The 13,615-nt window shown below is 43.1% G+C and overlaps 1 protein-coding gene across 1 annotated transcript in view; it reads left to right on the top strand.

Moving 5' to 3' along the window:
* The first annotated feature begins 3,002 nt into the window (after positions 1-3,002).
* CDYL2 (chromodomain Y like 2) overlaps positions 3,003-13,615 on the top strand; it is a 53,969-nt gene continuing 43,356 nt past the window's right edge. Inside the window, exon 1 of the mRNA XM_051629530.1 lies at positions 3,003-3,270. Coding sequence (XP_051485490.1) covers positions 3,247-3,270 — 24 coding nt within the window. The 5' untranslated portion in view covers positions 3,003-3,246. The remainder of the gene's footprint in view (positions 3,271-13,615) is intronic.

Genomic DNA, 13,615 nt, shown 5'->3' with positions numbered 1-13,615 from the left:
AACCACAATCAACTTTTCCTGGGTTTGACAATCGCAAAGGTCCTTTTTCTGCTCCTCACTATTGACTCACACACCACCGCATCCCAAGGGACTGTGTACTCTAAAACAAGGAATGAGTAATCAGGAAAAAGATGTTTCCCCTCTTCAAAGTATTCACTAAAGCGTTCATCCTTTCAGAACTTCCAAACTGATATTTATTTGGGTTGTAAATCTTAAAACAACAATATTGACAGTGTTAATGTGATCTAAACACTGCACAATGTAAACGAAATTTACAAAAGTATAGACCTGGTCATGGAGATTTCTTCCAATGTGGTGCAAGGTGGGTTGTTCTAATTTAAGCTCTCTCAGAGCAGTAACAGCAAAGACCAGAAAGGACAGTCTGATTATTAGCTCTGTCTTGAAAGAAAAAATGTCCATTCTTCTATTGCTTCGGAAGGGACATTTTTTAATTCATTCAAGACACCTTTGAAGAGAGTTGATACTATAAAAAAGCCAACAGTTTCAGAGAAGGAATATTTTGGAATGCATCTGAAAAATGACTCACTGGATTTTACTGCCATTTTGTTTACTGCTGTGGAAAGCAGCAAAATAGTAGGTGTAACAAAGCAGACTTTGAAGAGAAATGTATTAAAATGTCTAGTTATCGATGGAATATTCTGCTTAGTGAGCACTGCAAAGAGCTGATTCGCTGCTGTAAACAATACATGTCCCTTCACAATCAGACAAAAAAATTGTTTTATCAAGAAGAATATCTAGGGTGTGATTATTAAGTAAGGCATTTCTTAGGAATTCAGACTTTTTTCTGCACTAATTACTAAAATTGCTAAAGGCATGGGTAGTTTACAGTACTTCTTAATCCTCTGGATGTTCTACCCTTCAAATATCATATCCCGACAATCCAAATATCACTGGCAAACTGGAAAGCAGAGAACAACCCTCCAGTTACTTCCGTTAAGATTAAAAGTTATGTTTTATGTAAGCAGCATGGCTGCTTAGGAATTCAACATCATCACACCACCCAGCAGACCACACCGACCGTAAACAAACATCTCTGAGCTCGCAACTACCATAAGATAGCTTTTATTGAAATCCAAGTCAATACTAAGCTGGTTATTTGGCAAGCTCATAATCAGCAGAGGTGATATTCACAATTCGGGAGATGGGGTCAATCAAGATTTGGATGCGCATGTGCTATTTCCTACTTTCATGATACAAGATGACAACGTTCAAAATACCCAACATTGGTATTCCAAAGAGGAATTCTCTCAGCTGGAGGAGCCTTTGGCTTTGTCCCACTTGGAACACTAGATCTTTAGGTCATAAATGAAATTTCAGAAAGAATTCAGTGCTCAATACCAGCAACATTGATTAACCATGCCCAGACTTACAGTATATACTCAATAACTGGTTCCAACCCACTGGACAGATAAAACTCTGGGCACTCCCAAGTCCCACATTATCATGGAGCGCAGCGTTACACAAAGGACTGAAATCAAGAGTTGAAAAGATGATAGCTGCCAACATAGTGAAGACAAACAAAGGCCACCACCGTGGCAAAGCCAGACCGCGCGGCACTTGGCGTTATTCCCAGACTCCAGGGAATTACTACCCTAGGTCAGCTATGAGGTCAGAACATGGAGTCTAAAAGCCAATAATAACTACAGCAGGCTGGCTACAAAGCCAAAGCGTGAAGAGCTGGTCAGCGCAAACCCTAGTGGCACTCTTTCACATCAAGAAAGATAATAATGAGAGGATGGTCAACACTTTACCTGGAGCAACAAATCCTTTACGGCATGAAGCGGCTGGAACACAAGTTGACGCTCAAGTGGCCTCCACAGTGCACTGCCCTTCGCTTCGTGGTGGCCACAGCATCGCACGCAGCGCCCTGTGCTGCACACCAGCTCCTGTCTCATCAAGACTCCACCATGCCTGGTGGAAAGCAGCATTTCCTCTCGCAGTGAGACGATTCGTCTTCACTCATGGCCAAGCCGGTATGAGAAAACCTCCTCAAGCTCGGAACCTCCAAGCAGGAGGCATTCGATTGGCAGAAAAGGGAAGGGAGGTGGTCAAGATGCTGCCTGGCTTGCTTGGCATCATCTTCACACGGATCCCTCGCTCAGGGAAGACGCCACGCTGGGCCACGCGGATGCCAGCGGCCACGGGGCAGCCCTTTTCTCAGAGAAAAGGCCCAAAGGGCTCTAACGCAACAACAGCCGACAACTTCGTGCCGCTCCACACCCCACAACCTCTTCAAAATGCCGTCCACCACACCTCCACGAGAAGACCAGGTGGCGGGAGGTTGGTGGCCTCCATTTCCTGGAGAGGACTGGCTAATTTGCAAAATGGCTGTGAGGGAGCAAGAGAGGCCTCTCGGTGCCGGGCAGAGGGGGTGCCAGCGGAGGCCAGGGGTGGCCCCAAAAAACCTCGCCACCTACCCCAGGCCGCCCCTTCTCAAAGGGCTGGCGGAAGGGATCCCGCCACATCCCTTTCCTCGGCGATGGCCATGGGGTGGGTGGGGCGGCCATGCGGCGCCGGGGGGGGCGGGAAGGTGGCCGGGGGGGCGGGAGGGTGCCCGGCAGGGCCGCCCGAGCCCGGCGGCGGGGGAGCCGGCCCCGCGCCCGCCTCTCGCCGCGGTGACCTTGGGCGGGCGGCACGGCCCGCCCCGCCGCGCGGCCGCTCCTTCCCCCCCCCCACCCCCACCCCCCTCTATTTATTTTTTATTATTATTATCTTTATTTATTTATTTATTTCGGCTGAGGAAAGAGTTTGAAGCCTTCCTAGCCCGGAGCGGGGCGGGAGAGGGGGTTTGGAGGGGTAGGGGAGAAGAAGAAGAAGAGGAGGAGGCCGCCCTCCGAGCGGCCCCGGGACTTTCCCTGCCGGAGGGTGCCGGGGGGGAACCCGTCCCGCTCCCCGGTCCCCGTTCCACCCCCCGGGGCGGGGAGGCGGGCGGCGGGCGGGCGGGCTGTGAGGAAGGGGAGGGGGGGGGGGGGCGCCGGCCCCGCCGCCGCGGGGGAGACGCGGCTCCCGGCGCTGTGCGCCCGAGCTGCTGCTGCTGCTGCTGCTGCTGGTTACGCCAGCCCCGCCGCCTGCCTCTGCCTCTCCTCGCCTCTGATTCTGCGCACAGCCAGCCCCAAAGCCTGTCATTCTGCAAAACACAGTTTACTCAACAGAGAGAGCGAGTGGGGGAGCGGGAGAGGTGGAGAGAGGGAGACGGCGCGGAGGAGACCAGTCCCGCAACCCAGCATGGCTTCAGGGGACCTTTACGAGGTAGCGGGGGCCGCGGGGCGGGAGGGCGGCGCGGGGGGAGCCGGCCGGGGCGCCGGGGCGGGCAGCGCTGGGGCGTTCGGGAGCCGCTCCGCGGAGCCCTCTTAGTTGCCGAAGAGCGGAGGAAATCGCCGAGGGAAGGGCTGGGGTGGGGGGGAAAGGGCTGGCGTGTGTGCCGGGGTGGGGGGGAGGGAGGGATGGAGCGGCTCCCCTCCCTTCCCTCTGCCTCTCTCTTTCTCTTTCTCTCTCTACTTTCCATCGGGCTTGATCTTAGCAGGCCTTGCAAGAGAGGAGGAAGGAGTGAAGGAGAGCGAGAGTTAGCGGTAGGATGGGGAGGCGATCGCAGTGTGATGAGCCCGGAGAGTGGAGAAAGTCCAGGTAAAGTCATAGGAGCTCTGGACGTGCTGAATGTGCAGATTAGTGCGAAAAAATGCGCCTTAGCGCTGCCGGGAGGCGCAGGGATGGAGGCGGCTCTGCGCCCGCTGTGCAAAGTGCAGGAGCCGGCGCCAGGTTGCTTCACCTCACGCCCGGGGTGCTGCGGGGGCGGCGGGGGCGGTGGCCGGGCCGGCGCTGGGGGGGCCGCGCCGCCCCGCGCCCCCCGCACCCGGGCGGGCTCCAAAGTTTGGCGGGGGCCCCGCTCCGGCGAGGCCGGGCGGCCCGGGGGGCGAGGTGGGGCGGGCGGCCCGGCCCCGGCGTGCGGGGCACCCCGGGCGCGGCGGAGGGGAGAGCGGCGATGCGCCGGGCGACGGCCGCCCGGTTTCCAGGTCGGAGGGAAGGGGAGAAAAAGGAGCTGGCAGGCCGTTGGCGAGACCCAGCCAAATTTTGACCTCAGGCACCCAGTTCTAATGGCCGAGCTGAGCACGAGTCTAGCCGCTCTTCCCATGCCAGAGAAGAAGACGGGAGAAAGCAGAAATGACAAATAAGAAAGGCTGGACCCAGGTGTTTTAAATATCCAGCTCCAGTCAGTGGAACCCGGGTGGAAGTCTGCCATCTAAAAAAACCAAACAAGACCGGAGTCCTACACCAGTTCTTGCTCTGGACTATCTCCTCAGGCTCCACGTTTCTTGGTGAAATGGCCGTTTGTGCTGCGGTTGTTTAGAGGACACAGTTTGAGGGCTAGGACAGAAACAGTCGCCTTCCAGTTGGAACTGTGTGCTGATGATGAGGCACGGCTCAACCTCAGGACTTGCTCAGGTGTGGAATTGCTGCTGTCGCTGGTTGAACATGGTTGGCCTTTCCATTTGATGATCTTGATGATCTTCTTAAGTGCAAAAAGTGGAGGATCTGACAGTTTTCATGTAGACAGTTTTTATTTTGTCATGGTCTTTCAAAGTCTTTAACAAAGGTCATAGTTAAGGGATGACAGTGCTCTCTGTTAGAACTTAATTTTGCTGAGTGGGACACAGGCCTCCTTTCAAGTGAACGGCGCTGAATGCTCTCCTGTGTGGTGTTAAATTATTAGAAGTACATGATGATTTGAATAGTTGGCCTTTTCCCCAATGTTTTACGATACCTGTCATATTGCTCTGCAACTTTAAGGACACTGCATGTCCCTGGTGTTGCTGCTGTGACTCTGGCTTAGCCAGTGGGAGTTCTGTGAAGGACAACTGTGACCCAAAAAAGTTAGTGATACAATTTTGTACTAGTAATTTCTGGGAGGTGTAGAGGATCTTTGCCTGGTTTTGTCTAAGTTTTATTTAGATGTTTTGATTAATTATAGAAAGAAATAAAACTAATACCTCTTGGGCTAGTGGTAGCCATACTGGTTTAACTCCATACTGGTTAACTCCTACTCATCATTAACAAACTCTGCTTTTCCATGAGCTTGGTGTGGTTATAAGACAGCCCTCTTTGGCTGGTGGCTGTGGGCTTGCACTGGGTGCTACCGTGTGGGATATGAGTGGTGTTGCTCAAGCACTGACCTGGCTTGGAGGTGTTCTGTGAGAGAGCTGACTTAGATCCCAGTTTGCAGTCAATTTTAGGCCCAGTCGCTTTGCAGGCATTTGCATTGATGAATGTGAATTGTTAGTGCTGTGGTTCAAAGTCTCTGAATCACTTCCTTTCTTTGTTACTCCATTTGAACCACTTTTGCTTATCAGTGTATAATATGAAGGAATTGTATCCACCAGAACAGGTAAGTGGAAGTATGACTATTCATTTCTTGTTCTGTGAGGTGCCTGGAATATGAGCTTCTCTGCTGGCCGTGGTGTTGAATCTTCATCTCCGTGCCAGATATGTGGGAAAAAGCATTTGGAGGGCTTAGATTATCAATCCATCTACATTTTACATCTCCACTGTGAAGTTCTGTGTGACAAAGGTCAGAAGAAGCATCTAGAAAGCTGAAGAGTGTGTATGTCTAATAGGTAGCAAGTGTGTAGATGTAGCTTCATGTAAAAAATGACTCAGCTTTGCCTCCCTGCTCCTTTCCATCCCAGAAGACCAACCACATCAAAGGAAGTCAAAAGAAAGGAGCTCTTACAGCTGTTGTGTCCCACACCAGTTGGCACGTGAGATGAAGTGCTTTCTGCCTTCACAGATGACACCTCTGTTCTTGCTTGGATACATCATTCTTTTCTGTCCTCCTGAACAAGTAAAATGTTTTGTGGATGGCAGGATGATCATTAAACAGTTTCAGGATTTTAGCTTGAAATACTTTGGGGCTATTAAGTGTAAATAATTTGGGACTTGTGCTGACAGCCCAAAGGTGTACAACAGTCCTGATTCTTCTTTGACTCCGTTGGTAGCATCTGAGGCCTTCAAGGGTTCTAACTGAACTTCAGCAAATTATTTTCATCAGCGAAATTATTTTTGTTAAAGACAATTATGATCTTGGAGCCGCGATAAAGCCCATTGAAAAGTACAGTCTGTTACCTTTACTAACTTCTGATATTTTGGTGGCACTCAAGAAACTTAAGAATAAAATTTAAGTTTTAGAAATCGATGTGCATATTTATCCTGTCAGTTGATTGGTTTTCTACTGTCATGTTATTTTAAAAGACTTTTCAACCTTTTCAAATTAAAAATAAATTTAATTAAAATCTTTATATTAAAGCAAAATAAGATCGCAGACAAAATAACCTCAGTGTTTGGTTAACTAGGTGTCTTTTTCTACTTAGAAATGGCCTGAAATACCTCCTATTATGTTTCTTTTAGGACTGTGAAACCCATTTATTGTAGAAGCAAAAGAACACTCATTAAAGATCTATGGTGCATATTCCTTAGAAATAACAAACTGAAAATAAAAGACTGACAAAAGGGTATTCACAGTGGCCTTCACTGAGGCAGCCCTATCTTGCTTTATGATTCAAGTGCACTGTTGGATGCATTGATAGGAAATCCTCATTAGTCTGGGTAACAAACAGAAAGGTTAATGTATTTACGCTTAAATACCAAGTTTGTTGATTCACATTAAAGTTGTTGTCATAATTTGAGGGAATATTTTTTGTTTTCCATGTAGAATTTAGTTCTCACATTTTCTGATCCCAAGTAGTTCCCTCACAAAGGCTCTGGTATTCAAAATATATGAGATGACTTTAGTGGGGAAAAAACCTCAATATGAAAAGTGCACCTAACTTTATTTTTCCAAGCACAGAGGATCCCTTTTACTGCAATAAAATTCCACTTTATTGGTGCATATATGAATTGGTTATCAGGATTGTGGAGATGGTCATGAAGCTGACTTTGATGCTTTTCCTTTTTATTTTATTTAATATTTGGGGGGTTTATATACAATAAACAAAATTAGACGTTCAGGGGTGATGATGCTGACATCTAAAGTCTTATTTTAACATTGTGTCAGATTATATTACAACACCTTAGATAAGTGATCTGAAGGTTATAGCTAAATCTTTGACTGTCACATGCACGTATTCCTGGATCACAATAATAAAATTAGTCTTTAAAACTCAGCCTATTTTGCATTGAAGTGTTGCTCTGGGTGGAAGAGTGACATTTAAAAAATGGCATCTTCTCAGTCAAATGACACAGGGCCCATGGATAGCAGGCTTGTCCACCATAGTGACAGCTTTCAATTAAATTTATGCCACTGTGTAAGAATGAGCTGCAGTTTATTTTAGCTGATGTGATTCAAGAGCAAGACAATGTATTTCCAGATGAGTTACAACATCTCCCATTTATACCTGCACTCAGGTACCAGCAAAGTCAAAACTTGAAGATAATAGTGGCACTGTTTGGCCTACTGAATCCTTATTACATGTGGAGACATGCAAATTGGAGAGAACACAGCTGAACTTTTGGATGCTGGGTTTGGTTTGCAGGTGCAGAGTTTAGAAAATAATCTTTATTTTACAAAGTGAGGAAGTGCACATTTTTAAGCATTCTGGCTTTCCACCTGGCATCTCTTTCAATGAGTCTTTTCTTAGGAGAGATGTTTCCTTTAACCAGCTTCTTGAACTGGAAAGCAGAAATCTGTAGAGTATTTTACACAGTATCTTCTAAGAGGTAACTTGTAAGAAGATGGTATCTTTAAATAAATTATTTACGTTAAGAAATAATAATATCTATTGATACAACAGTTCCGTGTTAAAGGAACAAGACTGATTTCACAAGCAGACAACACTGACTTGAAGTAGGGTCTTGGGAGCTTAGAAAAGAGTCGGGCACCTGCTCCTTCTGCAGTTCTTCTTGCAAAAATGGCAAGCTGTGGGTGCAGTGCTGATTTCAGTGATACAGGGCTTGTTCCCACCAACTAAGCATCTTTTATAATTATTTATTTATTTATGTGGAAATGCTTTACTAACAACTATTTTGAAGAATCAGCTATTTGTGTATACATTGTCATTGATCTATTATCAAAATCAGTTTTTAGCAGACAACTGTTGTCGGAATAATGTCACCTGTGAGCAATATTACCCTCAGTCAGTAGAAATCTAGAAATCTTGCTGCCTGATGACATTTTTCAGGACTCTGTTCCAAATTAGGTGTGATTTGCAGTGCAGACAGTATTCTTTAATCCCAAACTGGGCAGTCATCTGGACAATAGATTAACTGAGGTATAAAGCCAATAGCAAAGAGTTAACCTGAGGTCCCTTCTGCTCAGGTTTTGTAGTTCTCTAAATTAAAGATACCGAGTTTTAAAAGTGTAACTGGGTAACTCCAGCAACATTCATTATCTTACTAAGAAGTCCCAGCGTCCAGCGCATCTGGAACATTACAATGCACGTAATGACTGTCCTGTTTACCTACAACGTCACTCTGTTACCAGGATTCCAACTTCCTTGTTACATTGTAAACTGCTTGGCACATTTTGGGATACTGATTTCTTACGCGTGTTACCATCTTGTTACAATCTTGATGAAGGGTTTTATCTGGATCAAGTGTAGTTTTCGTCAAGATGCATGTCATAAACATACTCCTGCTTGGAAGGGCTACTGAAAACATACTCTGTATCGCTCTAAAGCTTCAACACCTTCACTGAAGACTTTCCCACTACCAAAGACTCTCAACTGGACAAGCTTCCCTTTGTCATCCAGGTTCAGTGTTCCTACCTATCCAAAGATTAAAATTACATAGATTATTTTACAACGCTTTCTGAATGACATGCAGCACTGTGCTTCGGGTTGATCTTTGATTCAAAATTAAAATCCAGCAATGAACTGTTTAGTAGTTGTTTCTGAAAGTTAAAATATTTAGAGAAAGATGCTTCAAATAATGGCAAAATATAAATGTGGTCTAATTCTGAAAGAAATTGGCTAATTATTTTTTTCTAAATCAATGGAGTAATTGTGATGGCCAGCTATGTTGTAAACAGCATTTCTTTGTCCATTCATTTGACTTTTAGCAGTATTACAGTTTCCTGGCTCTGTAAATTTTCATCAGTGCAATCCCTTTTTGTTGTTCCTCCTTAGCCATGTATTTTTCAGGCAATTTCTACAGCACATGTAGTGACACTGGCTAAAAGTTAAAATTAAATAGTTAACTGTTCCTTGTGTTTATACTATTAGAACAATATAATCTATATAAAAAAAAAAAAAGTGAAATATCTGCAATGTAGGGTAACTAGTAGTGGGGTATGTGAATGCTGGTTTGCTGTACATTCATGCAAATAAGAATATCCTGGTTTTCACAGAAGGAAAATCATCCTTTTGTCCTGTTGAATAACCATGTCACAGTCTGTTTATTATCAAAACTTCAGACTGGTAATATTGTAAAGCTGAAGGAAAATCTGTTTTCTTCTATTATGCAGAGAAAATGTAGATTCCAGTACTATTTCAATGCTGTCTCATTATCAGTAATTTTATAAAATGTTGTTACAAATCTAGTAGGTCTCTAAAAACTTTCACAATAAGTTGATATGATTGACCTGCATAAGAAAAAATGATTCTTCACGTGGTTTACCAAAGAAGGGGAAATAGGTAGTGGCAAGATCAATAGACTACAACAAAACACTAAAGCAAAACCAGTATTGGAAACATCTGTCAGAAACACACTTTTCTTTGAAAACAGCAGTTGCCCCACTTGGACTTTGCTATATTTCCCACAGACCACCCACAAAACTCACTGCCAATTCCTTCAAAGGGGCAAATGAGGAACAATGAGGATATTTTCTTCTATAAGGTACTTTGCTGCATTTATTTAGATTTTGTGGGGTTTATTTGAAATCATCTTATAATAATGTAATCACTTACATGTGCTCAGCATCCAATGGATTAAGAAGGATACAAGGGACACACCACTAAGTCTGAGCTCCATTGCACGCATATTAGTAGCTCCTATAAAAGGAAATAGAATCAGCAAGTATGTGTGAACATGTCTTGGTTTGGAGAAGAGCTAACATGAATTTTCAGAGGAAAGTCACATCTCACAGAACTGTTAGTATATGTGGATAAAATGGCTCTGGCTGGTAGAAATGGATTTTCAAAAAAATATTCCAGTAAGACCCTACAGGAGTGACTGCTAATGAAACAAAGCTGTGGTCCAGAAAGGTTGGTCAACTCTTGGACTACCTGGTTCAGAGAGGAAGAAATGAAGGGTGGTTGTGGTAGAGTGTCCAAACATCAGTATTGGGACCTTTGTTGTGCAAAAGAATCATTTGAAAATAATTGCATTTACTGCTGATAACTTAGAGATTATTATTAGCATTGTCAAGGAAGGTTTCACAGCAAAGAGCTGGCTGAGAACAGCTGAAATAGGTGTTTATGAATGCAAGCTAATGATCAAAGGAAAGATAATCCTGACTATACATGCATAACAATGAGCCCTGAGAAGCGGTTATTATTCAGGAGAGATCTTGGAATCATTGTGAAAAGTTTTGGGTGTGTCTACATTAGTATTCTACGATGTATCAGGTGCATGCGTTTGAAGTGAATCTCCCTGCAAACCCCATATACCACACCTCCCTCTGCACCACGGAGATGTCTTGGACAGAGCAGTGACTTCCCTTCCTTCAGACAGAACAAAACCAGAAATGTGCCAGCTCGTAATGGGTGTCCCGTCCATGGGACCAGACGACTGCTTATCAGAGGTAAACCTCAGGCCAAGAGAATTTGAGGTGTTGTTAAAAAAGCCATTGAGAATGAAATGGAAGATGATCAGCAACATGTCACTGGGGAACACTGCTGTGCTGCAACATCCACAGGAATGTACCCACCTCGAGAAGAATGCAAAACAATGCAGGGAAGGGCCAACAGGTTGTTGCACGGTATGGAATAGCTGTCAGTGGAAAGACACCTTGTGAGAACTTCCTGGCTGACAGAAGAAGTGATCAAGGAAGATGTGAATATTATGGAAAAGACAAGTAGGAAATTATTAGTTCATCCAGTGATTAATGCTATTTCTCATTGCACAAGAAAAAGCATGCAGTAAATGAAATTATTAGGCAAGTGACTATGACAAAGGAAGTACTTCTTCACTGTATTTAAATCTTGGAAGTCAGAACTGTAAATGTTTTCAAAGAATGGTGAAACAGCTTCTTGGAGGAGAGTTCCCTTTATAGCTTTCAGCAAGAAAAATCTGTAAACTGCTAATCACCAGAAGCTAGGAGGGTAGAGCAAGGGCATCACTTTACAAATGCAATAATAATTTCTATTAGAATATACAACATGTGAAGCTACATGGACCTGTAGTCTGACCTCATATGGCAGTTCTTAGTTTTGTACTTAGTACAGTCATTAAACAAACACAGGTATTGACTAAGTTGTTGATACAGTCTGCAGAGACCACAAACATACCTTACAAGTTGTATTCTGGTCTTCTAATTGGTCAACATTGTCAGTTAGTATCCTTACAAATTAAAGGAGAAATCAGAATAGTGGGTTCAGTTTCCAACACAGAAAAACTTTGTTTCTGTTATAGAGATCCTACTTCCAATGAGATGCAACAGGTGGTAGAAGCAAACAAAAGAGTAGAAGGGAAGAGGTGGTGAAGTAACAACATTGCTTAAAACATGCATAATAAAAATGAAGTTTGGGCTCATTGCCATAGCTCTGGATAATAACCAGGTAAAAGAGATAAACAAGAAAACATTTAGAGTAAATGCATGAATCGAGTCAATATTATTGGAAATATATATTAATGTGATATAACAAAATCAGCTGTCTCCTACTTCTGTGAGAAAAGCACTTCAGCATCTAAAAGGTTTTATCCACAGCTTGTCTGTATTTACATTTTTGGATGGTCTTCATAGGCTTCCTTAATGCTGCACAGGGCTGTTAATACACGTTTAGCAATCTTTAAAGGCCTTACCTGAATATACATTCAAAAGCCACTAACTTCTAACAAAACCATCAAGCTGCTCCTGTGTTGTTGTTTTGTTTTTTTCCAGTAATGGTGATTATTGCTATAATGAAATATAAACAGTCTCATTTCTAACTGACCAGCTCAACTTGCCAAATTCTTTCACGCAAACAAAATTAACTGTTCTTTACATCACTTTGCAGTCACTGCAATGAGCAGTGGTATTGTAAACTGTTCTCAGATGTCAAACTAACTGCAAAGGAGAGCTTTGCTTATGTATCTTACTAGATACGACAAAAGAAAGTGTGACTTTACATCATTTTTTAGGAAGAGAAAAAGATTATAAAATTTGTTTGACTATGCTAATGGACTTCACTTGAAATGTTACATGGTTGAAATTTGTTCTAACAGTATTTTTGAAATCATTAAATAATTTCCTTTTTTTGGAGAAGGGACTAATTAGCAAAATATAAAATCACATTATCACAGTCATAAATGTGATGAATTTGTCTTTCAGAAATCTTTTTGTGATAAGTTTCAGGTGTTCTAGCACAGGAAGTCCCAATAGGAGAGATGCTGGGGAATTCTTGCTAAATACAGTTCATTTGGAGAGTGAATGCACATTAATGTTTCCTAGGCTCAGAAATGGATTCTGAGTCTCTTAAACTGCAAGGATGTTGATCACAAAGGTTTTTTGGTGATTAATGCAAGGGAGGAATAGTGCAAACTCCAGTGCAAATGCATGAATTTAGGATGACACATGGTGAGAAGACCTTTGATGAGAAATGATTGAACTTGTATCTACCTAGGCAGAGGAAATAGCAACCTTTTAGGTTCAGCAATGGTACAACGTAACAGTAGAGCTTCGAATTAAATAGGAATATGACTCAAGTATCAAAATCCATACATGGAGGAGGATGGAGACTTTCTGAATCCCAAATTAAGTACTAGATGTTATTGGGGAAAAGATACTTTTAGGTACTAAAATGCCTCCACTTGACTCCAAAGGAAATAGCATGAAAGTTGTTGAAGGAATAAATACTGGTTGGTAAGAGGCAATTAATACTTCATTATTTGACTGCAGAAATGGGAAGCTCAACTGTAATAGAGTCTGGGGACACAGACTCAAGCTTTTCACAACCAAAAATGTGAAAAGTTGAAAAGAAGCTTTCTCTCTTGTGTAATTAAACAGTACCACTGGTTCATAATTTTCTTCTGTGCTGAAATATCAGAACCGATGTGCTGTAACAGTCAGAAAAGGAGATGGTTGAGGTGATAAGGAACTTGAAAATGTTTTGTCAAAGCAGTCACTATTATATACCTAATATGCAGATGAATACAAAATAGTATACAGTATTGGTATACTCAGCAAAAATGCACCAAATCAGTGATAAAAGTAACACAGAACTGAACGAAGCAATAGTTATCAGCTTCAGCTTTTTGGCAACAGCAGAGGTGAATTGTTAATTGTATTTCTTTTTGGTTTTTGCCAGCAAAATGCAAAATGACTGCTCTTCTGTCTTTATATATAAAACCAAAGTGTGGGGCACACAATTAAATAAAAAAGAGACAATTTAGACTGCAAAACTTGGTAACACTGAACGTTCCCATGACTTACCTTTATGGCCTGATAATGTCTTATCTACAATAGAAG

Source organism: Apus apus, chromosome 11, assembly GCF_020740795.1.
Source record: "Apus apus isolate bApuApu2 chromosome 11, bApuApu2.pri.cur, whole genome shotgun sequence".
Classification (NCBI taxonomy): domain Eukaryota; kingdom Metazoa; phylum Chordata; class Aves; order Apodiformes; family Apodidae; genus Apus; species Apus apus.
The sequence above is the reverse complement of the archived record's forward strand: the minus strand, read 5'-3'. Positions and strand labels throughout refer to the sequence as shown.